The 27409-nt window shown below is 38.1% G+C and overlaps 1 protein-coding gene across 26 annotated transcripts in view; it reads left to right on the plus strand.

The window, feature by feature from the left end:
* The window catches only part of Tcf4 (transcription factor 4), a 346209-nt gene that overhangs the window by 200473 nt on the left and 118327 nt on the right, over positions 1 to 27409 (plus strand). For 17 of the 26 annotated variants that reach the window (XM_078029972.1, XM_078029983.1, XM_078029971.1 and 14 more), the window contains 2 exons: positions 21680 to 21809; positions 22284 to 22333. The exons of 3 other annotated variants lie outside the window; for them this stretch is intronic. In XM_078029972.1, the coding sequence (XP_077886098.1) occupies positions 21680 to 21809; positions 22284 to 22333 (180 nt within the window). Of the gene's footprint in view, positions 1 to 20881; positions 20901 to 21475; positions 21497 to 21679; positions 21810 to 22283; positions 22334 to 27409 lie in introns of those variants that run through there. 6 more of the 26 variants (XM_078029977.1, XM_078029980.1, XM_078029973.1 and 3 more) reach the window with 3 other exon arrangements.

Consider the following 27409-nt stretch of genomic DNA (forward strand, 5'->3'; position numbering starts at 1 on the left):
TTCCGGGCTTCAGAATGCTCTGTGATGAAACTCCGTAGCCTTTTTCTCTTTTTACTTTCATGTCTTTGACAAATATAAAAATAGTGCATGAACTCTTAAGAATTCTGTCACTAAATGAATATTGAGTACAATGCAAAAGGTATCACAAGATTGCAATTATAGCTTGATTATTGGAGAGAATGGCTTTCGTTGTAATATAGAGCCATTCTAGTTAGAAAAGTTTCCCAACCCTCCATTCCTCATGTATGAAGGTTTTCTTTTGTGGCTCTGGCAAAAATTTTATACTTTTAAAAAGGTTCTTGTTAATTTTATTCTTAAATATTTTACATATTTTTTTTTCTCAATAAGATATCTTTTCCATTATCATTTTCAGTTGTTGAAAGGACGTATAAGAAAGTCATCTTTACTGTCCCTTGAACTTATGGATTTTATGGGACTTCCTTACTGGCCTCTGGTGGTTTTTTTTTTTTTTTTTTTTTTAAGTTGATTAAGATTTTCTGGGAAGAAAATCCTTGGCAAATATTGATGGTGTTGCCTCTTAGGGTATCTTTCCCTTTTATTTCTCGCATGCTCTAACACTGGTGAAGTCCTCCAGTGGATGGATTGTTAAGGGAAGGCTGGAATGCAGGTCAGCTTTGCCTTTTTCTGACTTGAGCATCTCTTCTAGAGCTTCATGATTTAATAAGTTTTCTGCAGGCTTCCAGCAGATTCAGAAAGCTCCCTTATGATCCATAACTTCTTAAGATGAATGTGTGAGTGTGCGTGCATCTCCAAACTAAATATATATTGTCCTAGAAAACATCCATTTCCCAACTTTATAATTACTTGTACAAAATGATGCATATAGTTTTCCTACAGTAAAAAATCATAATGTATATCTAAGATTATTAGTTAGATTTATTTTTTATTATATATTTTTTTCTCTTTGCATTTCCTTCTCTCTGGCTGACCAGAGGCTTACTCATTTTCTTTGATCTTCTCAAATGCTCTTTAGATTTTGATGAAAATCTATATTTTTTAATCTTTATTTCATCCATTTAAATTTTATTATTATACTTCTTCTTTAGCATTTTGTGTTTTCCCCCCAGCTTTTTACGTTTTTATGTCTAGTTCATTTAGTATTAATTTTTACACAGTATAGTATACATTTTAAGCATAATTTTCCCTTTGAATACTGCTTTGGCTGCACCCCATCCATCTTCTTTCTATATAGTTGTCATTGTCATTGATTTGTGTTGTTTAAAATAATATTTTGAATTCCTATTTAGCCTGAGTTATTAAAATTTTTTTAAAAGATTTCTCCTTCAGTAAGACATTTTTCCTGGTGATAGAACAGCTGTGTTTTATACACAGACACAGATACACACACAAACACACACACACACACTTTTTTTTTTAAAAGTTGTAGTTGGACACAATACCTTTATTTTATTTATTTATTTGTTTGTTTGTTTGTTTATATGTGATGTAGAGGATTGAGCCCAGCACCTCACATGTGCTAGGCAAGCACTCTACTGCTGAGCCACAACCCCAGCCCTGTGATTTTGTTTTTAATTTCTTATCTTACTGCATTTTGGGTTGGGAAGGAGCATGTATATTACATACTTTGGGAGGGATTTAGATTTAGATTTTCTTTGTGGCGCAATCTACTATTTTGTTTATTAAACAGCATTCTTTATGCATTCTGAAAAAGTGAGTACTGTATTGTCTATTTTAATATATTAAGCAATTTCTTATTTTCAGTGTACTTGATTTAAATTTCTAAAAGAGATTTGTTATAGTCATCCACTTTAATTTTGGATGTATCAATTTCTCATGTTCATTTCTTGAAAAATGAAGCTGGTCTCATAAATGATTAGAGGTTTGTGGATATTTTGTATTTTCAGTAGACTGTAAGTTTCACCAACATGAAATCTTTTTTTAAAAAAATTTTCTTTTTGCCTTGAATTGGCTTTCAACTTAAAGAAATGCTGTATATTTCTCTCTTAAGTATATTTTATAACCTCTCATTTCCCATCTTGTGTGTATCTTCTTCTTGGTGTTGTTCTATTATACATAATATTCAGTGTCACGTTTTTCTACCCTAATGTGATAGCCACTATAACTTAATTGGAGAATAATTAGGGTGATTAATTAAATAAACATAACAGAATAAGATTACATTTATAGTCATTAAAATATATTGAACTTATTTCTGCCATGTTAATTTCTGTATTTCCCTAAGCTTCCATTTTAATGTTCTTTTTCCTGGCTTGATCACATTTCCTTTGTTACTTTTTTTTTGTAATTGAAGTTTGAAATTTTTCTTTGCTTTTGTAATGAGATGGGATTGTACATATTATTATTATGTCTTTCCTCATAAAAATCATTCTTTAATTTTTAACTCACATATTTCAAATTATCTATTTTTATTAAAGTCTATTGTGTGGTCGTTGCCAATACTTTCCTGAACAAGACGACAAAGAATCTTAACACATATTTAATCACTCAGTTTCTCCTTCTTGTCCCTAGTTTAAGCCCCCATCCTCCTTGAGATTGGTCTGTATGTTTCCTTTTAGGGTTTTCTTTGAATTGCATCAATGATTACATGGATTCTGTGATTTCCTTGCCCACTTTGCTATTTCGGGGGACCATGCTGTTTTCTTTTTTGGGGTTTGCTTATCATTGTTCAGTTACATATCCTTATGTAGTTCTTTCACAAATGGGGTGGCATTTTCTAAATTACCTTTATTTTGCCCACCCACTTTTTTGAATGCATGTTTGACTTCATATGAAATTTGAGTTTTGAAATCTCATACTTCTCTGTCTCATTTTTATCTTGACTTGCCTAGCAGTTCTTAAATATACCCCAGTTCATACCCTCATTGTTACAATACCCTTCCCCACAAGTTGACTCAGGGATTGGAGGATAATAATTCATTCCTTTTTTTCTTATAGTCTTCTAGCTTGGTCCATGATTCAATTTTTTTCCCCTTCTTCTGTAAAGCTAATTCAGCTATTATGTTTTAAGAACAGGTAAAAATTTTTGGTCCACTGAAATTATTAGTACCTCTTATTTTCTAGTAGTATTTGGTATGTATTTCTCTTCTAAATCTGCACCATTACACACACACACACACACACACACACACACACACACACAACACACACACGCTATATGAGATGTGAGCTTAGAGGAAGAGTAGAAGCTTCTATTTAATCTAGTGTTCCATACTAGCTTCTCTACATAGAACCTTATATATTCTAAGTGTATTTAAATACAGTACCTTGAAAGAGAGGGAAGACTGATATTATTTTTATTTTACAAATGAGAAAACTGAGAAGTTAAGAGGTGTTAATTTATTGTTTCATTTGTTTTGTTAAACCATTGGCTCAATTTGTACTGATTACTATATGTAAGCAGTTCTCTGTGGCATGCAATACCCTGACTTCTAGCACCTCCCAGCTGAGGTGGAGGCAGGTAGGTAGGTCCAGCAGAGTAGAATTAATAACCGCGCCATAGGGTGGACCTAGCACCTCATGCCTGAGGCCTGGGCTGGGTACAGGGCACATGGAAGAGGAGTCTCTGTGTTGCCCCGTTGAGAAGGGCTGAAGTGTTGCCCTTACTGCTGGCCCTGCTATAGTGGCAGGCCTGGGCCACTGCAGTGCTCCCAGCCTGGCCCGTGGTGCCCCCCTCTCCTGGTGAGCACTTTAAAACAATGAGTAAATTAACAGAGGGTTTCTCTACTCTCACTAGAGTGCTCCTTCCCTATAATATGGTGTCTTGGGTCCTACAAGCAACAAGTCCCCACAGGCATGATTTTGTTATTTCTCTAGGCACCTTTGGAAAGGTACAGTTGTCATCTCCAACCCTCAGCTGAAGGGGAGACTAAGGGGACTTAAATAACCTGCCTGAAGTCTTGGGCCCTAGTCCTTCTGACTCCCCCTGAAGGCAAGACTCTTAATGGCTCTTTGGCTGCCTCATCTAGATGATTCTCACCTCTCCTTTCATCTGACTCACATTCTCAGAAGGTGCTTTTCTCACTGAGATCAGGTATCCATAACTGAAGAAGGAGGCCACTTATCACGAGGATCATTTTCCTAAGCAAGGATTTTAGGCCACAGTGTGCATGTTATGCTAATGACAACTGCCTCCCAAAATTTACAGCTCAGCGGTCTACTGAGGGGGGGCCTCAGAGTATGAAGAAAGGGACAAGAATGTCTCCATAGAAAAGAATATAATGTACCAACTTGCAGAAACAAGAGGTCAGCTCAGAGGTGTGTGGGTCAGACAAAATGTTAACTAAGGACCTGTTTCCAGGTAGGGAAATAATGAACACAGAACAGAAAAGGGAAGGGAAGGAATATAAATATTCAGGGGTTATGCATAAAACTGTTTTCTTTATATATAGTCTGTGAATGTTTTTCTGTATGCTATATATGAATTTGGGGAGAAAGTATTTCCTTTCTTAGACTTTTGCTGGAGTTGAAACATTGTGACATTACCTGCCCCAATTCAAACCTTAATGCCTACTGATTCCAAGTGAATAGGTCCTGGAACAAAGTATCAGGCTAATATACTAAATGGATGACCCACTGTTTTGTTAGGGTCTTCAGCAGGTCTCTTGAAGGAGGATGGCTCAGCTGTCCACATGAGTTCTTTTCGGTTTGTGTAGTTGATAGTATGTTCCCCTCTTTGAAAACTAAAGTTGAGATTGGGGGTCAGCGTGCACTGTTGTGGGCGAAACTACTCCTTGAATAATGGGATACCCCACCTCTGGAGGGCTACCAGGATGAGGTGGCCAGGTTGGGAGAGGGAACAGTAGCTTCCCTTTGATCCACTGTGGGGTGCCTACAAAAACTTTGATGTGCACTTTTTAATTGAAAGCTGAAAACGCACAGCCCTTTTCTGCAGATTGACAGGCTGATGTTTGAGCAGTAGCCAAATAACCCAGTTTAGTAAGTGGCTGAATTTTGACTTTTATAAACATTTAATGAATACATATTTTATTTATGTGAGCTTAAAAAAATCCAGCTGCTGCTATTTTGCTCCCCTCCCCCCACATATTTTTTTTTTACCTTTATGCCAAAATTAGAGTATTTAAATATTTTTAGATTCCCCAGTGAGCTCTGTGCAGGTGTGTAGGCAGCGTGGGCTCCCAGAGAGCTCTCCAGGCTGGCTGTCTCTCGTGCCTGCAGGGAGTGTGTATTTCCTCTTGAGGACTCTGTGTCACCAGAGGTTGTTCATGGACCTCAGCCATTCATGCATCTTGGAAAGGAAAGGAAAGGGGCATTGTGGTACAGGGGCAAGAGGACACATTTGGGACCTGGTCCTCAGATCAGGTGGGACTTCTGATTCTTTCCCAGCCATCTTCTTGACCTTTATTCTCATGTGTTCGAGGTCTGTGTCTCTATGCCAGTTTTTTAAAAATTTTGCTACTGTTGAGAAAGCGTACAGAATATATATCTTAGAGGAATTCTGCAGCTCTTCAGTCTAATGCTGGTGTGAGGAAGGAATTCCGAGTCTTGGCCTCGGTCGTAGCTTAAAAATAGATGGAATTTGTTTTATTGACCCATTAACCTTTTTGAACTTTTTTATTACAGACCTTATCAGATACATGACAAATTGAGAGGACTGATAGGCTCTGTCTACCAGGTCCCCAGTTGTCAGTTCCAGGAGATGATAACATTTTCTCAGTCTTTTATATAACATATTCTCCAGTTGGTTTCTGATATTTTTAAAGCAGAGCCAAGATAGCATATTATTTCACCTCTGAATATTTCAATAGCGTCTTTAAAAAATAAACTCTCTCCTTTACTCCTCATGCCACAGTGCTGTTCCCACAGCTAGGAAGACTCAGTAATTCAACAGCATCCTGGGACTCTCTCCAATTGTCCTCCAAGTGTGTTTTGACAGTTAGCATGTCACAGACTGGACATGGCATTTGATCATCATGGCTCTTAAGTTTTTTTAAAATTCACAGCTTTCCCTATCTTCCTCTCCCTTTTAAATATCAAAACTGGGGTAATTTTCCTGTAGAATGTCCCACTTTTTGGATTGGGCTGGTTGCTTTCTTGTCTTTCAGCATGCTATTCTCTTCTCCACATTTCCTGTAAATGAATAGGTGGACCTAGAGGATTCATGAGATGCAGGTGATGATGGTGCTGCCGACAGCCTCCTCCTTCTTTGATCTTGAACACATCATTTTGCTTCACATCAAGAGACAGATCATAGCTGGTCATCATTGTTCACAATGCTTAAGTTGATCAGTGAATTCATGTGCTGCACATTGGATCTCTCAGTTATAAAAATTCTTATTTGTAGCTTGTTGGTTTTAGAATCTATGATTTTTTGGTTGGTGGTTGTAAATTAGTCACAGATTAATTCAATGAAATTTTTCTCCTAAAATCTTCTTACGTGGGGGTTAATCACCTGTACACCATTCCTTTTGCATATTTTATAGCAATTTTTGTTGTTGTGTTTTACATCTGTCTTCTGTCTGAACGTATGGGATATCTCACAGACTTAAGCTGCCTTACCAGAAGAGGAAAGTGTTGAAACTGCACTATCTTGTTTATGTTTTCATGCACATCCATAAATGTACATTGTACTGTAATTTGTCCACAGTGTTTTGCACAGTTCCTGGAATATGATAAGTGTTTATTAAAGAAATTTCCATGTTCTCCAAAGGTATTATTTGCATTAGGGACAGTGCTACCAAAAAAAAAGGAACCCGAAACTTGGTTGGACTGTGAAAAAGTTGTCATTAGTTTCCTCCATCTTCTTATGCAGTATTGGCCATTCAGGCAAAGGAATGGAAATGACAGTTGTCTATGTTTGTGAAAGGAGGAAGGAGAATGGAGGATAGGTTTGGATTGGGATAGTATATGCACAATTCCTTAAATATGGAACCTCCATGTGAGAGCAAACATCATGTTGGGTCCTGATGGCGGGAGATCTTTGTACCACCCAAGTGAAATCTGGGTGGTTGACTCACTCCTTATTTGAGCTACATAGAACTTTCTTCAAAGAGCAGTGAAATTAAGTGTCCAGTTTAGCAGTTTCCGAAAATCAAAACAAATTAAAATCAAAAATTTTAACAGGTATGATGAAGAGGCCTAAATATGAAACTGCTCACCAGCAAATATAAAACGAACATGTGGCAAATTGCAGAGGACGGCACTGTCTCCCCTTGGAGGCCTAGATTTGGTAAACTGGACATGTTCAAGCACTAACATAAGCAGGTCAAGTACAGATATTCTCAGGGATCTTTAAGTACTTAGGCATTGAGGATATCTCCAGAAGTAATTAAAAGATGACTCATAAGTTTTCTTTTTATACCGTGCCTTAAGCACAAGACAAAAGACTTTTATAAGCCACAGTCCCTTATTGAGAACCCTGGGGTCATGGTATTTCAGAATTTAGCAATTATTTGCATTTTAGGAAGTTAATATGGTGCATATAACGTGTACTATGGAACTCACAGTGGAGTTGGAAGCATCATCAGGCAATTAAATAGATTATAATTTCTGTAGCTAATCATGTGAATAGTCACACTAAGATTATTTTAAAAAATGATAGATATCCTCATATCAGTTCAGCTCAGGTTTGGTCATAATACTACAAAAAGTATTCAGAGCTCCTGGAGTACCAGGATTGAGAAGAAGAGATTATGGACCTTCAAATGAACAAATAAATAAATATTTACCTTTCTCTGAAAAAGAAAAAAAAAAACCATCAAATAACAAATAAATATCACTCTTAGCAGTTTGCTAAGCCCATCAGAGAAATGACTTCCTTTTCATTCACAGCACACCGAGAAATATAAAGAAGTCTTAAGAAACCTTTTTAAAAACAATTTTAGAAATAAGCTTTCTTAGAGTTTCAGCCTGTTGGCTCCCCAAACCTGCTTAGTTGAAAGAGGGACGTGCTCTGGACAAGGTGTGCTGTTGCCCAGGAGGAGTGTTAGAAAGTGGCTTCACCTCTGCATCCCCCTATGTGCTCTGAAGTCATTGTCACCCACACAATGCGGGCATCTATCCAGTGCTCCTACAGGGAACCATGCTGGTAGAAAAGCAATAAGGAAGTAAGCTACAACTGGAACTGAGGCTCAGCTTTGGGGAAATCTACATATCAGTGAATCCCAGCCCTTCTTGTGTGCATTAGTAAATTACAAATAATGGCATAGTCTGCATATTGAAAGTTAATTTAACTTCCCTGTTTTTTTAAAAAATGCACCAAGTAGTTTTGTCCATTTTATATCTACTTCACAAAAGCTTGTCTGCAGTACATTCTATAGAAAGCCCTTGGGTATCTGATCATCTCCCCTGGCTGCTCTGACACTAGTGGTGCCTGCACAGATACAATCAGATTGGTCTTTATCATGCTGTAACTAAAGCTCAAGAATTATTTTTGAAATGAAGATCATCTTTATTTTGCCTTTTCCTACTGTCTGAAGTTACCTTGCAGAACTCTGCGCTGAAGTTCCTCAAGACTGTTACTTTTAACAAACGTAAGCCAGAGAATTTGCCAGAGTATGAAAGAGTCTATGAAACATCATGATTTGATTGATGGTGGAAGACAGGTTAAACCTGCAGACGCTCTTAGAAGAAGAGACCTTACAGTGGTCCTTTCAAAGTCAGACTTTTTCATTCCATGTAAATTTATCACATTATTTCATATTCATTCATTTATTTAACAGAACTACTGTAGGTTTTTCTAAATTGTCAAAATCATAAAGAGTTGTCATGGATATCTGTGCATATTTTTTTTGTATATTTGCCTGGTTTTATCCTTAGGGTAAAATTGTAAAGTTGAAATTTCTAAATCAAAGGGCATGTCCTTTTTAAAATTTTTTTGCACCTGCCTGTAACCCTACCTACTGCTTGGGAGGATAGCAAGTTAGAGGCCCACCTGGGCAACTGGCTGGGACCTCATCTCAAAATTTAAAAAGGGCTGGGGGATGTGGCTCATAGGCAGCACACTCCTGGTTCATTCCCCCAGTATCATCAAAAACTAAGAATAATTTTGCTGTACATTTAAATTGCCATCCAGCAAGTTTATACCAGATTACATTCCTCTTAGCCATCTATGGAAGTGAACTTCCTCACTGGCAGTTTGAAATTTGTGTTATTTTTAACTTGCCAAACAGCTTTTCCTGTATTTATGGCCAAATTTCAAATTTCTTCTTTTTGAAAGGAATAGTTTATATTCTTCATCATTCTGTTTGATTTTATTCTTATTGCAGTCTAAGAGCTTTTTATTTATTAAGGGTATTAATCTTTCCTTTGAAGTATTTGTTGCAAAGGTTTTCCCCAACTCCCCCCCCCCCATGAGGTGAATAATGGTTTGAAAACAAGTAGGTAGCCATGGGTTCAATGTGTTCCTCTAATTTGTATAGATCTAATGTCATAGCTAACAAAGATCTCTACCTTAAAATTAAATATTTTTTTGCTTACATTTTGTTTTCTTGCTTTTACATTTTAACTTCTACATATAAACATATTTTGGCAGAAAGCATGAAGCATAAAATTCGATTTCACCCCTACAAACGATGAACAAACTTTTGGTACCATTTATTGAACAATTTATCATTTCCTTGTTGATTTTTATGTGACATTTCTACCATCAATCTCTCTGATACTTCCTGTTTTGGCACCACTTCTGTATTGTTTTAATTTATCTTAATATATATATAAGTATATATATTATATACATGGTATATATTATATAGTTTCCCAACTAAAATTCATCTGAAAGATCTTAACTATTATTGTTTAATTTTCCACATAAGCTTCAGAATCATTTTAGAAATGTGTTTTCCTCCTGTGCAATACACACTCACTTTTCCTCTATTTGAGATTGGTTTGGCTTTGCTTTTAAAAGTCTGAAGTTAAATTTTGAGTCCTCAGATTACTTTTATGCAAGTACTTTTCTGGGGAATATTTGTGTGAAAAATTAAAGTATCTGATTCTTTTAAAAAAATTGATACACAAGATTATTTCCGTCTTTTGGAAGTGTTTATTCTGCTGAACCCTTTTTTTAAAAAAAATTTTTCTGTTAAACTGGATTCTGAACTAGTTGAGCAAGTCAGTGCCACATGCTCGATATCTAAATATATTTATAATGAGGTATTATGGGAACACATAATAAAAATATACCTGTCCTACATCCTTAGAGAGAAAAGAGAGTATTTATATATATAAATGCTCCAGAATATTCTCTAAGGAAAGTTAAAATTTGCAGTCTTATTTTAGCTTTTATTTATTTATTTTTTAATAAAGTTACCTGTCTGCTCCTTGTTTTAGTATCATCTTTCTCACACAGCGTTGAGGCTGCTTTCTAAAGTTGGGTGCATGGACCTCCAGTAAACACAGTAACTGGAGGCCAGTTGCTCTCTAGAGGAAAGATCACGTGACCTTGGCGCGTTCTGAATGGGGTTTCCAGAGAGGGATGGCTGGGGCTCCAGGGGGAAGGGCAGTGGCGCTCAGAGGCCAGGGTCAGCATTCCTTTTCAGGAGCTATGAAGCTGACTGTGGTTGGAGGGTAGAAGAGAGAAGGCAATTGGGAAAGGGGGGGGGGTTCCAGCATGAGAAGGTGTGCTGGGGAGGGAGCAGCCAAGAGGGTGACACTGGGTCTGCTCATCACCGTTGTTTGGAAGTGGCTTGTCTCATGTGGCCTGGGAAGAAAGGGCCTCCAGGGAGAGAACTCAGCCTGTGTAAAGGTGCCAGGGCTTGAGAGAGCAGGGAGGGCAGCAGAAACACAGGCCCTTCCGTCTGGCTCAGACTGTTCTTCGGCCACGTTGGGGTGTGTGTGAGGAGCCTCCATGTCCCTAGAGCTTAGGATCACTGTGGGCCAATGACAGGTGCCCCGGGCAGCTTCATGGACTTCACTCCTTTCAGGACTGACAGGAGCCCTGGGGCTAGCCTGGCTGTGGGCATGGAGTGGGGCTCAGTGTTGGTGAGCTGGAGGGAACAAGGGCAGCTCTGGGCTTTAGAAAGCCATCTCTGGCCTGGTGCTGTGGCACACACCTGTCATCCCAGCAGCCCAGGAGGCCGAGGCAGGAGGATCGCAAGTTCAAAGCCAGCCTCAGCAAAAGCAAGGCACTAAGCAATTCAGTGAGACTCTGTCTTTAAATAAAATACAAAATAGGGCTGGGGATGTGGCTCAATGGTTGAGTGCCCCTGAGATTATCCCCTGTACCTGCCTCCACCCCCCCAAAAAAAGTCTCCTAAGAAAGATTTAGGCCATTTCCCTCCATAGGAACAAATGTCCTAAAACTTTGTGTTATTTTGGAGCTCAGTTTTTTTTTCTTTTTTCTTTTTAGTTATATATGACAGTAGGGTATATTTTGACATAGAGATACAAACATGGAGGACATCTTTTTCTAATGAGGATCCCAGTCTGATGGTTGAACATGATGTGGAGATTCACTATGGTGTATTTACATGTGAACGTAGGAAAATAAAGTGAGATTCATTCCACTGTCTTTCCTGGTCCTGTCCCCATACCTTCCCCTCATTCCCCTGTGTCTAATCTACTGAACTTCTCTCTGCCCCTGCTTTGTTGTGTGTGTTAGCATTCGCATACCAGAGAGAACATTTGACCATTGTTTTTTGGGGATTGGCTTAATTCGCTTAGCATAGTGGTCTATATATATCCATCCATTTTCCGGCAAATGTCATAAAGTCATACTTTCTTATGGCCGAGTAACATTCCATTGTGTATATATACCACCTTTTCTTTCCATTCTTCTGTTGATGGGCATGTCGGTTGGTTCCATAGCTTAGCTATTGTGAATCGAGCTGCTATAAACATTGATGTGACTGCGACACTGTAGCAGTATGCTGTTTTCAAGTCCTTTGGGTTTAAACCCAGGAGTGAAATAACTGGGTCAAATGGTGGTTTCCTTCCTAGTTTTCTGAGCGGTCTCCATATTACTTTCCAGAGTGGTTGCAGTGATTTGCAGTCCCACCAGGATGTCTAAGTGTACTTACTGTTGTCATGACTGTCTTGATTCTGTCTTCTGTGCCATCTCGGTGGTTTTGATTTTATCAAAGCCAATCTGGTGTCAGTAGTTAAGAAAGTAGAATCCAAGTGCTCGGTGTGATGTCAAGAAGGCCCTAACAGTTCCTTAGCCCGTGCTTGAACTCTTCCTAGTCTGTTTCCTATGCTGAGCTGCTTAGACTAATATCCCTCGCAGGCTCCTAGCACCATGGCTTTCTCTCTCTGGCCTTTCTTCCTCTCTGCCGGAGCCTTCTCTGTTGGAGGTGTGTGGATGTGTGGATGGTGAAGTCTCTTCTTCCCAAGGGTGCCTGTTTCCCCAGCTGTTCAGATTCTCTCCAAAACCTGGCTTTGGGGTGAGTGAAGAACCCTTGAACAACCAGGATACTTAGGGACATTTAACCATTTTTCAGTCCAACGAATCAGAGATTAAAACAAAGGTTAGACCTTCACACCTGTGTTCAGATAAGCGTCCAACTAATTCCTTCTTAGACTTTACACATGCTGACGGTTCAAATATCCCTTAAAGGGCTGAGGGAATAAGTTGAAAGCAGAAGTTTTGTGGGAAAAGATGTGTTGAGCCTTTGGCACATGAGGAGTCAGATTTTAGGTTTTTACATGAAGCATTTGTGGGGTGGAAGGAGACGAGCCGAGGACGAGATTCACTGAACATAGAGGTGCAGGAGTTATGCGTCTCCTGGGACGGAGATGGAGAAGTCATCTTCATGACAGTAGCAGTGGAAATCGTGTAAGCATCTTCCACAGTTAATTAACTCAGCCAGTTGGCATTTACAGAGGGCATACAATGAACCAAGGCCCCACACTGCCAGATGCCAGGGACGCAAAGATGACGGAGCTCACTTTCTGCCCCTGAGGGACCCACAGATCAGAAGGGAGAAATCAGACGCATAAACAGTGACTCTCCGTACAGGGTGATGAATGTTGCCACCGATGAGATTCTCACATCAAGTGGAAGAGAAAGTCTAGAAGGGAAGAAGAGGACTGAAATGAGAGATAACTGGAGTGGGGAAGAAATAATCCTGAGGAATGATCATAGAGAGAAGAACAATAGTTTGAACCTCATTAGAGAAGATGATTGACACACTGTGGAAATCAAGATTAGATGGAAGGAACAGGAGGCTATGGAGAGAGGAGTCGAGGCAGTGGGAGCTTTCAGGCGCAAGAATAGAATTCAGCTGTGGAGAGGGCATGTTGCTCCTCAGCCTGGCCTTCCCTGGCCTGTGGCAAATGTATATAATACATGCATGTATTACTAAGGTGGAATACATCTTACTAGTTATTTCAAACTTGCAGTCTTAGATTAATGCATTAATCTATCATAAGATATTTTATAACAAGTACAGTGATTACTTCTTATCCAGTTATAAATGCTCAGCAAGTAACTGGAACTTTGCTAAGCATTTATATTCTCTAAGTCAATGCTCACAGTGGGTGGGAGTCAACATATCATCATTTCCCAGGCAAGGAGCCTGAAGCTACCAATGTTAGATGGTCCAGGTTGTCCCAGGGGTAAGTGGCACACACACCCAGGCCTGCCCTATTCTCATGAGTTTGATTTGCTCCTCTGCAGGCAATGTCAGGGATGAACTTGTCCTTTTTTTCCTCCCCGCTCAATTTTTTATTGATTGATTGATTGATTGATTGATTGATTGATTGATTGATGAGGGAGGTTGAACCCAGGGCCTCACACATGCTCAGCACTTGCTCTAATGCTGAGCTGTATCCACCCACACTCTGCAGGGATGAGCTTTTAGTGGATGTTAAGATGCACCAATGAGAACAGGCAATTCCGGGTGATGCTCAGAGGTGGGATGGGGTATAAAAATCAAGTGCACAAATAAAGGGAGGAGTCGGGGGTGGAGTAGACAATACGCATGGACATCAAAGTCAAGTCTGACTGGCTCCTCTGCTTGCCAGCTTCCTGGCCTCAGCCAGGTCACATAACCACTCTAAATGGCCCCATCTGCCTGGAGCAGCTGCCTTGCTTGTAGGTAAAGTGCCTGTCCTTGTCCTGACACTCAGCACTCATTCAGGTAGTTGTAGCTGTGACTACACCCACTTCCCTGGCCCCTGCTCTTGGAGTCACACTCGTCCTCCTCCGTCTCCACATTATGACTCTGGCCACTGCTCCTGCTACCGTAGCTATTAGTATTAGCAGCAACAGCAATGGGAATGGCTAAAGGAAGGGATTGAGGCTAAAATAATGAGAGCACAGCAGTTCATTTAAGTCCTTGGTTTGATCGGCAGCAATAGTTCTGCATTCACTTCCATATTTAGTGAGCCTTTGCCATGACAACGCTCTCTGCTAGGCACTGCCTTGAGTTACAACACGAATGATGTCATTTCCTCTTCCAACCAGCCTGTAACCTAGTTTGGCCACATGCCACACATTCTTGATGAGCTACACATTAAGAAAAAGAATGTGGGGAGGTGGAGAGTGAATGCACGTGGATCAGGAGGCTGTGCCTGGCTCCTGAAGGATGGTCAGGGTTTCGGGATGAGGGAAGAGGCCACATACCTTACCTACCATCCAGGGGTTCTGAATTTCCTCACATCCCGTGTAGGCGTGTCACCATACGTACGGGTGAAGACCTTGGCGCCCTTTATTTTAGTGTGATATCTTATGAAGTGGGCCATTAGACGAGAGTTGAGCACCTCGATGAGGTTCTGGGAAAGCAGCCTAAGGAGACCCTTGTCCCTGTTCCCAGAGAGGACAGTCCCATAAAAATAGTTTTTATAGCTTCTTCCCCGGAGGGGCAGACATTTACAATAACCTTGAAATGCAACTTTTCCCACCCAACATGATGAAGACTGACGTGTGACAGTTTGATATTCCTTTGTTTTATTTAAATAGTAACATGGCCAAATATACTTCCTAGCACGTTTATAATAGCCACATGTTTATGTTTATGGGAGAGTTGGTGCTAATTTCCTGGTACATTAACAGGGTGTATTCAAATTGTTCTATTTTTACGTTGGCACAAAATTGCTGAAGGAAAACATTTTAAGGCAAGCAGTGGCTATACGATTTCAAATCACTATTTATTGAATTATATATTAAATGAACTTCCTGAACTGAGAAGAAGCTTGTACTGACAGGAAGGTGGGTGTCTTAAATTCTGTATTGTTTACCTAAGATTTCCTCAAATCCAGTTTTATTCTAGGTTTCTGATTGCTTTAATGTTTTCCTTTGCTAAATTTCTCCCTTCCCAACAACAAATATAATCCCCTTTTTAATATGTAATAAATGACTTGGGATTCCAGAATGGATTTTCAGAAGCCACAGCACACCCTTCTCACTTTAGAGTATACAATAAATAATGTATTTTTTTTTTTAATTTGAGAAGTAGTCAAATAGGTGAATGCATAAATCTTGCCAGCCCTTGGGCAGTTGTAATTTTCATACCAAAATGCATGAGTTTTTTACTTGACTATTACTGTGTTATACATTAAGTAATAGTTGCCATGGCAACCTTTGCATCACATTACAGCATTTAAATATAAGGTGTTGTGTTTCTTTATAAGGAAAGACAATGTATTTCAAATTTTTTAATGTTTTTTAAAATATAATCACTACTAAAATAAATAATTTTGTTCAAGGTCCATTAATTCTTTGTGAGTTATGCAGATTCCCAAACAAAACTATGGAGTGTATTCATTGATTTACGTGTGTGTGTGTGTGTGTGTGTGTGTGTGTGTATGTGTGTGTGTGTGAAAGAGAGAAAGAGAGAGAGACCTCATAGGAGAAGCAAAAGATTAAAAAAAGTGCTTGATAAGTATCATGTAAACACACATATACTCATTAAATGTCTGTAATTGACTTTGCAAGGGGAAAAATACAAAATTGGACTATACTATACTTCATTTATCAGCAGTTAATGCAGTAAAAAAAATTTTAATTTATTTAACATCACAATGGATAAAATTTTATCACATCCGGAACATTCCTTTTTTTTGTATACTGAGTTGGTTAATTGTTAACTAATTTTGATCTCACATACAGTTGAATTAAGAGTCGCAGTTTGCTCATGCCTGGAAAAGCAAAATTAAATGAGCCACTGAAGTAATCCTAGTGGCAGTTCCAGGAAAATGGCCACTTAAACTCAAATTATCGAGATCTTTATTAAATATGAGGGGGAAAGCTAGTCATTTCTTTTTGCCAGTGTAGATCTAGGCCTTGAGACTACCACCCCTGTTTACATAGACTCCCATATTTAACTCCTTTTCAGCTTTTGTAGTTACTTCTCAGTCATATTAGAGTGCGTACTTTTGATCTGAAAGTGGAGCAGAGCATCTGGCAATTGTTCACAGTTTGGATGAATCTTTTAAATAATAACCAGTGATTCTAATGTAGTCTGTGAGTTGAGGACAGAGGAAGGGAGTGTGGGCTGAGGCTGTGCACCAGCTCTGCTGGACATTCTGATTGTGTTGTTTCATCTGATAACTGTTCCATAAAACAGGTTTTACTAGGACCTTTCTACAGAGGAGTGTGGTCTTGAGCAGTTGTGTAACTAACCCCTAATCCCACTGCTTGTGTGACTCTGAGCTAGGGTTCTAACTCATCTGCTTACCTTAAGCTTTTCCTCTTAGTACACTGGAATTCAACTTGAGACTTGTTATGAAATACAATGTGCATTACACGTTTAACATAGAAATTAAAAAAAAAATCACTGACCAGTAGCCCTTCAAAGAAACTGTTTGCTAAATGATAATGTCAATAATTTGCATTTCCCTGCAACAGATTGACAATCTGTTAAGTCCCTGATAATGAAAGTTATCTCTACCATCTTGTCTTTCCAAGTTTCCCCTAGTCATCTTTTGTTGAAACCAAGCATAGGGTAGAAATCTAAATAAACTGGAAAGGTGCCTTCCAGAGTCTTCCGGGGATCAGGAATAAAGACTGTCCAAAGACTCACCTTCAGTTTTGAGCTTTGAAGTTCAAAAGTGGACAGGTGGAAATATTGTGTTCTTCATTGCCCTTTGGTGCAAGATATATTCTAGGTTGCAGAGTAAGTGCCAACAGCAGCAAAATTATCGCCCCCTCCTGCTACTATAGTAAGTCAGCAATGGCCCTTCTGTGGTCAGAATGGCAAATTCAGCAGCAGCTATTCGACAGGGATTTGCAAAAAACTTCCCCATAGCTGCTAGGAATCTTATTCAGCAGTGTCTTTGAAAACCCAATTCTGTGCAGAATTAGCTATGTAGCAATGACCTCAGTTGTGATTTAAAAAAAAAAAAAAAGTGTTTTGAACAAATCCAAGTTGTGATTTCTCTCCCTGTGTATTTTGCATGTACCACTGCAAACTCTATGGGGGTACCTACACAAATATCCAGTGTTCATAAGTTTTCTAGTTCAGAGTTTATTTCCATATTAACATTAAAAATCCCTGGCTTTTCTAGAGTCAGTTCACCATACAAAGCCACTATACATCACTTAGGTTTGTGATGAAACAATGGCATTGCAGCTGTGTGAGTACTAGAATACCCAAACATGAATTAGACTCACAAGCATTTGGCAATAGTTCAGAAAAGGAGCTTAATCTGGTTTCATCTGAGACTGCTTTTCTCTGTTCTACAACATCCCCCCAAGATGTTGTGTCTGATATCTGATCACACGATGATGGCAGTGACGAAAAATCAGAGAAAGCCCCCAAAACCAAGGGCACATTTTTTTCCCCAGAGATTTTTTTTTTAACCCTTCCACTTTTTTTTTTTTTCTTTTCCCCCATCCCAGACCCCAACTCTAACATTCAAGGTCATTCACCTATTAGATGAATTAATTTTAAACCCCCAAAGCAGCATTCATCGTACTCTGATCTCACTCATATCTATAATTAAGGGTAAATATAATCTTCCTTTTTAGAAATGAACCACCCACCCATTACATTTAAAGAGCTGACTGAAATGAAATAATAGTTCAGAGCGAGATGATTTTAGTTTAACAAGAAAAAAAAAAGTTGATAATTTAAGCTTCAAGCAGTTAGTTCTATTTTTGATTACCATTCAGTTATAAATCTAATTTGAGATATATGTTGCTTTTCTGTTTCTCAAGTTTAATTCATGGTTTGCATTCCTGGTTGCATAAGCAAAGTTTAGTGGTTGATCGAGGACGTTAAGATGCTCCCCCCTAAAAGCAATAGGGGCAGGATTGAGACAGTGTGAGAAGGACAGTGTGAGGCCCAGATCTGATGTAAAACAAACAAAAATTTTAATTGAAACAGATCCTCAAAGAATGCTGCCTTTGGCCTTTGAATGGCTAGGCTAAAATTGGCTCTTTGCTGGAGAATGGGTTGCAGGGGGTGAATCTCAAACATTGAAAGCCGGTTGAAAAAGTGAGTGTATTTTACTCTTTGGGTAGGGTATTTCAGGTCTTGAGATTGTTTGCCTGTGGATGAAAGGAGCGAACAGGGGGAAGGGCTTGTCTCATCAAATTGCAGACAGTTAAGCAAAATGCTAACCCATGGGTGTAAGATTTACAGGTTAGTTCTCTGCGAGGCCACATCTTGTTTCCAGTGTTTCCTGGCAGACTTGGTCTGCTTGCTCCTGGGACCCAGGGTAACCGCAGAGCCAGGTTGCACAACGTGAAGAGCCTAAAGCCTTTACAATCCTATTTAAGGCAAGGACGAATTGGCCCATTTTGAAAGTAGACTTAGCTTCCAAACTTGACTTGCATTAAACATAAACTTGTCTTCAGAGCTGTAGATACATGTAGGTAAACTCACATATAAATGAATGCCTTCTCCATTTTTAGATTGAATGCCATTAACTTTTTTAAATTCACAAAGTCAGGCTTTTCAGCCAGTGGAACTTTTTTTTTTTTTTTTTTACCTCCTCAAGGCTACAAAGAGTTAAGTGTATGACATAAAGACCAAACAATAGTAAATGGTCATTGTTCATTTTACAAGTATACTTTACAATAAGAACACATATATTTTTATCTTCATTTTCCCTAAGGGGGTGATTAGGATCCCCTTAAGTGTGAGGAAATGTTTATTTTTGTTGCTTTAGAAGAATGATTCTATTGTCCAAGTGAAAAAGAAATAGGAACAAACAGGTTTAAAGAGAAAGAAACAGGAATGTGCTTTTTTTTTCCCCGGGGGTGGGTGGTTAGCAGGAGCCACTAAGTGTGATGAAGGGCTATCTGGTCTTTGTATTGTGCACAGTTCATGTGGCTGCATATGCAAGAGTTGATTTATTTATGACTGGCCCATGAAATGATTTTCTTTTAAATGAACAACAATGAGGTCAGCCACAACCAGTTAGCTGTTTTTCGGCTATCATTTTATATTTTGAACAACTCTATTGTGAATGCCGTTAAAACCCAGGGTAACAAGCATGTTTGCTTTTAGGTTGACCCGTTAAATGCATTTACTTTCCTGAGAGTGAAACCTTTGCCACCAAGACCAACAGGAATTAACCAGTGGTTAGGCTCATTAAAAAGAGAAGCAAGCATCTCAGCTGATTTGCTGAGCCCTTTTCTGAATATTTTGTATGTTATTTAGGGAAAAGAAAAGTAGAGAAATAGAGTAATGTCTGTCAATACAATGCTTATACTATTGGTAAATACAAAGTTATCAATAATATCATTTCCATGGGGCTAGGGATGTAATTCAGTGTAGAGCACTTGCCTAGCATGCAGGAAGCCTGGATTTGATCCTCAGTGCTGCAAAATAAGTTGATAATAATAATAATGATGATAATAATAATAATATCATTTTCAAACTTCCTTTTTCCAATGAAATAAAGACTCAGATTTACCAAACTGTCTGGAGCTTGTGACTTCAGATCATCTGAAGCTTTCTCATTGGAAATGTCAAAGAAAAGTTTGGAAGACTTAAATATACACACTTTGTTAATAAGAATTGCCCAGTGTGAAATTTCAGGTTGAAATTTTTAAATTTTTGAATAAAGCTCCTAAACTTATGTTTTAAAAAAAATCAATGTTGTACTGTTAGATTCTCAGCTGATAGAAAACTTTGTGATAGTGAGTTCTACATTTCAGTCTGCCCTGGGGGGCAGCATTTCAGTGTCTGTCTGAAGTTCCTGAGAGGCAGTGGTTGAGCATGCAGAGGTCAGGTTATCATCTGGCAAAGAATCGTTTTTTACCAGCTATTTATGTGGTAAATCTTAAGATGCTAGCAAGGATTACTCAGTATGTGCTTTCAACTTTCATATCTCATCTTCGGGTTTTTATTTTAAAATAATGTTTTTTATGTACCCCTTGAAAAAGTCGTGCGCTGGGAGCAGTGACGGCAGGCCTGTCAGCAGCTGATTAGTCCTTTATATATTACTCATCCAACACTCACAAAAACCCCTCGCAGTAGAGAGGACTCTATGATATTTAGCGATATGGCAGTGGAAAGGGGAGGTTTGAATTTTTGATTTTCCAGCTTATGGGTCATATTTGACCAACTGCTTTCACTAGAGGACATGCCACTTTGTTGAGCTATTTAGGAATCAAAAAGACTGTCTTAATTTAAAACAAGGACCCTTTGTTTTAGTTGGTGACTGCCTTGTGAAATTTTTCAGTTCTCAGCGGGTTAACCAGGGAACAGGGGCAGAGTCATAATTGGCCTATTTAGAGTATTTTGCATGTGAATAGTGTGTTAGTGAAGCATCCCTAAGTCTGTTGTGAGTGACATGGTGATTAGAATTTAGATTAGGGAAAACACATTCTGTACTTTATCAAGGACAGTAATTAGTTCAGTCAGTAAAAGTTGATTACAAGTAACGATAAAGTTAGATTTTTAGTACTTAATTTTAAAATTTCTTTATTAAACAGTAAATTTGTTCTTAATATAAATGGTACTATCTACACTTGTTTTATTGCATATCAGAATAATTAAAAGAACAATGTGTTCAATGCAGAGTATAATCAGGCGATTTATATATTATGGGTAAGTTTCTATGTAGCTTTTAGAAAATGTGATATTATTATATAATCTTTCTGATGTCATCATTTTTGAAAGTGTAGTAATTTGTCACACCGTGATAAGTTAATGATATTTGTGAAAGTTTTCTAGTATTCAGGTAAATGTTTAATCTGTGAGGATGTGTTTAGCTTCCGATAGTCCTCAAGAGAGCATTCTAAAGTTCTTTGATTTGTTCCTGTGAGCTTAGAATGCCTACTTTTTCTGAAATGGTGCAAGTTGGTTCAGCTGGTGTTTTCAAGTCGGTGGGTGCCGTGGGGATTCACGGAGGGTCATGGCGTGCGGGGGCAGAGGGACAGGGTTCTTACTGGTGTAGATCGGGCACACTTGTCCCCAGTGTGCGCAGCCGGGGCAAGTTGGAAAAATGAGATTCTTGTTGGTCTTGTGAAGGAAGGGCATGAATAGTCCCCAGATATGAGCCTCAGTCTAGAGAAAGAAAACACCCCTCTTTCAGAAATGCCATTTTCATAGGAAATTAAAACATGAGTCATCTGAAAAGATTTAAAGAATCCGTGGTTTAAAGGGAATCATACCTCCCTCTCAAAAGGGAAGAATGCAAATGGGTAAACTGGGGGATCGCTTCCTAGACGGCTTTTCCTTTTTGGTTTGTGTTTTGGTCATTGTTTCAGCTCAGCAGATGCTGTTTTCTCTACTGCTTGGGTCTAAATAGTACTAGCAATCAGTTGAGGGGTGGTGAATGTCAAGAAGTAAACTTATGTGTTTGTTTCTTCTTCTTAACCTTTTAGCAGAGTCTCCTTGGAGGGGACATGGATATGGGCAATCCAGGAACCCTTTCGCCCACCAAACCTGGCTCCCAGTACTATCAGTATTCTAGCAATAACCCCCGACGGAGGCCTCTTCACAGTAGTGCCATGGGTAAGGTCTTCTTCTGTTTGAATGCCTGAGTGTCATTTTTTCTTTTCTCTTTTTAAAATTCCACCCTCTCACCCTATTTCTACTCCACCTTCTCCCCAAACCCCCTAAAATTTGGCTTGTCAGGCTGATGGCCCCCTCCCCAGTAGCCCACTGGGCAGATAGATAACGTTAACAATGTATAGCAGCAAGAGAACTTTTTTTGGTGTCTGCTTATTTCTGGATTTCTCTTGGTGACACACAGAAGGAACCTTAAAAAAAAAAAAAAAGAAGCAGTAACAAGTTAAATACAGCATCTTTATTTTTATGAACAAGGCAGAATTGATCTCTGCTAGAATTAAAGGTGATAGTGGTAACCATGGCGCTGTGGGAATGATTTAACAAATTGTGGTCTCATCTCAGTGGCTTTCTGGGATCATGTATTTTAGTTTGGAAAATGGGCCTGTGAGAGCTCACCTCATCTTCATTTTCTTTCAGAGGTGCAGACAAAAAAAGTTCGAAAAGTTCCTCCAGGTTTGCCATCTTCAGTAAGTACTGCTTGTTTCTCTACTGTTCACTTTGTGTTCGGGTTTTGTGCTGCTGTGAATGAGCTAGAAGTCAATGTGATTCCGTGCGCCCCGAGAAGCAGGTTTATCCAGAATGTGGACGAGGAGGTAGGAATGACCTGCAGGTCCAGCTACCTGGTCCACCTTGGAGTGATGGATTGAGCATCCCAGAAGACTGGGTGGTCATGTTGGTATTCAGCAGGTTAAGCTCTGAAGAGAGCCTTGAAAGCGGGCCTGGGGTTCTAGCAGTTTTACCTGTATAGAGCTTTCAAGAGAATGAGTATTAGTTTCATGTGTTGGTTAAATTCTTTTGTCAGTATTATGATGATTTATGGATTTGCATGCGAAAGGAGATTTGTGGAGCGGATTTAGGAAAAATTTACATGGGTTTCAGCCCAGAGTGCAGGGAGAATGTCTCTATCTTCCAGAAAGGTTGTGGAATAAATGTTTCAAAGGTAGCTGCCATAGTAGCTGTTTGCGTCTGTCATACCAGGTGAGGACCAGAAGCACCCAGTTGTAGCCAGAGCATTCTGGGTCTTTCAAAAGGCAATGGCTGGAGCTGCTGAAGCATCCCAGGCCCAACACAGCAGAAGTTGGTTGTGATCACAATAAGAGCATAGATTTTTTTTTTTTTAGGTCCTAGATAATTTATTTAATATTCTTGGGAACTGATATCTTTCTAGTCATTTTCTCCTTATGTGAAATAAAAAGATGATATCCTCCCTTCTTTCCCTGTTTCCTTCATTCTTCCGTCCCTCCTTCCTGGGTGTAGGTTTGGACTTGATTTTGTAGAGTACTAGTATTGGAAAAGTATGGCCTGATTCTAACTTCATATACTTTAAAATAAAATTATATTTAGATTTCTGAGACTATTACCCATCAATGCTTGCATGTTAGTCTTATTTCACTTTTAATAAATTAGAAAAATAATGGGTTTTGCAAATGTGCTAAGATTAGATTAACACAAACACCTGTGTATTTGACTTGATTTCAGTTCAGCTCATCCAAAAAAATTATTAAGTGAATATATCAGAATAAGTCTTATCAGAAAAAAACACAAATGTTGCATGCTGATTATTACAGACTTGATGATGTTGAAGAAGCATCTCAGAATTATCCATAAATATGGAAAAATATTGTGTAAATAAAACTACCAATGGCATATAAAATAGTCATTTTGGACTACCAATAAGTCATTTAAAAATGTGCAGAATTGTTTTTCTTTGAATGTCTATATTGTATTGAAATTGACTAATATCCCTGAAGGTTTTTTAATAAGCCTATTTTAAGCTTGAAGTTAGTGATTGGACTTACTGTTGATGACATTTTAGCTTTTAATTGCTTTATGATAACTTCAAATAATATAGTCCTCACAGCTGTTTACATTTTAAACATGCCCTGAACTTAGTATAGACAATATTCAATATATTAAATGGACCTTTGAATGTTCCCAAATGACAGTTAACGCTGTGGTACAAAAGCTACGAAAACCAAGCTTTCATATTCTATTTATGCCCCATGTTAAATTTAACTTTGTTTTCTCCAGTGCTAAAATTATGCAGAAAGCTACACAATTTCTAAGGAGTACATTGGTGTGGCATTGGATATTAATCACTGTCAACAATTTTTCTTAATTCATTGTAATTTTTTTAAGTATTTCCCAATAACTTACTGGCCCTTAGAGAAAATTTTTCCTAGTATAGTTTTTTTTTTCTTTGCTATTAAGATAATTGATAGGTTACTGATGTGTTGTGATATGCTTGGTAACATAAAATTATTTTTGTTTTCTTACTAATAAATAAAAGTTAGGAATTGGAAATTTGGTTAGTGTTATTTAATTTTGGCTCTTGATCATCAATTTAGGATTAACTCTTCATAGAGAATTTATCTTGGCTAAATGTTTTAGTGGTCCTTATGGAATATTTTGGTAACTAGCCCTTTTTTGAAAGACAGGGAGGAGGAAGAAAATCCAATTTCATGGAAATGTTATTTATTTATTTATTGAGCAGGAAGAATAAGATAGTTTGGATAACTTTAGAATTCAGAAACCTATTGACTTGGTACTCTAAAAATATTGCAGTTCTGTTCTAATAGCAGTTTAACTTAGTTTATATTAGCTTTGTTGTATGTGTTGTTTGCTTATTGCTTACAGCAAGATCCTGTGCCTTTCCATCACACAAAATCTGTATTTTAACTTGATTCCAAGAAACAGTCTGTACTAGTCACTGTAACACTTGCTCTTGTAGCTCTAGATGTCTGTATTTTTAGACCTCTGCCATGCTTGGTTATTCTTCTTGAAAATTCAAATAAAATTTGTAGTATTTATCCTGTAAGAGATACTTCTGAAACTTGTTTCAATAGTGTTTGTACAACAGTGAGAAACTGGGGATAGTAAAATGTTTCTTTTGGAGTGATTATGATTAGGTAAAGAATTATATGTTTTCTTCGATACATATTTACCATGATAAATAGTAATAAATCTGTCACAATCTGTTGTGTAAACTCACTTTTTTCCCCATTTTGAAATGGGCCCTCTCTCTTCTGTGACATAAAACAAAATTTACACTGTGACGTTCCATAGTCGGGTATTATTTTGTAACACCTGGATGGATAGAGGATGGATTTCCTTTTCCACCATTAGACTGGAAAACTCTCAAAGGAGTGAGGGGACTGCCTGGCCCTGATTTGAAAACTCTGATGCATCTGTGGCAAGAGAAACATAAACCTGACCCAACATCATGCCACGGATCTGGCAGGATCCTTGAGTGTATGTTTGCATGTGTGCTGCATCTAGAGACCTCAGGATATTGTGGAATTGTGACGAGGTATATGGGCTCGAACCCCATGAAGGAAAGGAGGACTGTCGCTATGGAAATCAGAGGCCTGGGGTTAGGGCTAGAGTGATTTTGTTAAGAAGAGGCTATGTGAGAGGACAGCTATCCACATGTCCACAAGAGCCCTGCTTATTGCTACAGAGCATGTTCATGATCTCTGTTAGAATGTTGCTCTTTTCCCAGTTTCTTGTGGCCTTCAACTTCTGATGAGACCTTAGTGTCTTTGGTTGATGCCGTGATTTATTTAGCATGTCCGATCTCTTGAATTTGCATGTGAACTTCTCCGCATCTTGTTTTTCTATGTTGAATCACATTAAATTATAGACTTAATATTTTGCCTCAACTATTCTTCCTAGCAGATTTCTTGGTTATGTATTACCTAGTAATCAGACACAGTGAGCCAGGTATTCATGCAGGGAAAAGCATACCATATTAAATTATCCTTTGGGGAAAATACTCCGAGCTTTCTTACCAGAAATTAACATGAAAATATTCAAATCTAGAAAGTAACAATTTTCATATTGTGTTAAGTATACTTATCAAATGCACAGAGGGGGAAAAGCAGGCATTGTCTTTCAGGATTTTTTTCTCTGGCAGCCAACACATGAACATATTCAGCCTTGACATCAAAATTGTGTACATTTTATCAAAAAGCATTAATAGCAGCACCTTTTCTGCTTCAAATATGGGTGGAATTTGTCCCCATTTGTAATCTAGTTTAAGCTTTGGTGACAATCTCACCAAGACCTCACTTGGGATTTTTGGAACTTCACAGTTCTCTGGAAATGTGAAGTTTTTTGTTCTAAGAAATAGGTTCCGATCTCCTTTACCTCCACAGATATTTTCTCAAACTGTACTTTTCAATAAAAGTCTATTTTCTGCCTTTCTTTCTTTCTTTTCTTTCTTTAATTTTTGGTTTTAAATTCAGGAGGATCTGGTTAAAAGTATCAGGAAAATGGATAATGCTAACAGTATTAATTATCCTCTGGGTTTTCCATTATATAAAAGCCTTTATATTTGAAGGTTTCAAACACTGCTACTGAATCCATATTTTTAGCTATTCTAGAAGGGAAAAAAAAACTTTCTTGCTCAAATACTTGTAGAAATCAAAATTTAACACAGGAATTATAAATTGGTTTTTTTTTCCTTATTAGGTGTCCATGATAGATGATTGGAAAAACGCGGTACTTAAAATACATAATTCACCCCATAACTTTTGACATTGATCATAAGGAATCAGATTGATACAGTCTATAATTCAATTGCTTTTTCATGTCAACAAATTTAGCTTAAGCACTAATGAAACTTTTTTCTTTCTTTTTTTTTTTTGAACACAATATCTTTATTTATTTTTATGTGGTTCTCAGGATCTAACCCAGCTCCTCACACGTGTGAAATGGGCACTCTACCCCTGAGCCCCAGCCCCAGCTCCGGCCTTAATGTAACTTTCTTTAAGTTAAAATTTATAAGAGAATATTAGTTCCTTACATGTAAACTGATCATCAGCCACCTGGTCTCTGTCCTGTGTAGGGAATTCTAGAAATAGCTAGTAGTATGATAAACTAAAAGGGAAAGGGGTCTGTCTCTTTAAGGTTTTTTTCTGGAGAAAGAGATACTTGGTGAAGTATAACTTAGGTATTTACTCTAAAATGTTAGGATAGCTCGTTACATTCAACTTTAAACTTAGTGTACCCATTTTCTAACTAAAGCTATTGAAATATGAGGTTTGGATATTCAAATTGGGCTTAATAAGTATGAAAGTGAACAGCTAGGAAGGAGATTAAGGTCAATGCCGTTAAATCATCTCAAATAGGACAAAACTATTATTCACACAATTTACACAGCATATAAAACACGTCACTGGGGAACACTTTGAAAGCTGAGAAAATATTCATCACAAAGTATTTTTTTTTCTTTTGTGCAGTTAATACTAAATGATAAATTTGATTCTGGAGTGATTATGACTAGGTAAAGACTTATATGTTTTTTTGATACATATTTACCATGATAACTAGTAATAAATCTGTCTCAATCTGTTGTGTAAACTCACCTTTTTTTCTTTTTAACTTGAATTGAAGGCTTTAAGTTCAGAATATGTATTGTTTTCCTGGAAACTTATGTCGTCATGTCCTCTGTTGCTCTTAGAAGATAGATTTTATGATTTTTATGAATTACTGGTACATGAACCAAGTGCAGGAGGATCTTGATATTTGTTTTCAGTGGG

This window comes from Ictidomys tridecemlineatus, chromosome 13 (genome assembly GCF_052094955.1).
Source record: "Ictidomys tridecemlineatus isolate mIctTri1 chromosome 13, mIctTri1.hap1, whole genome shotgun sequence".
NCBI classification, from domain to species: Eukaryota; Metazoa; Chordata; class Mammalia; order Rodentia; family Sciuridae; genus Ictidomys; species Ictidomys tridecemlineatus.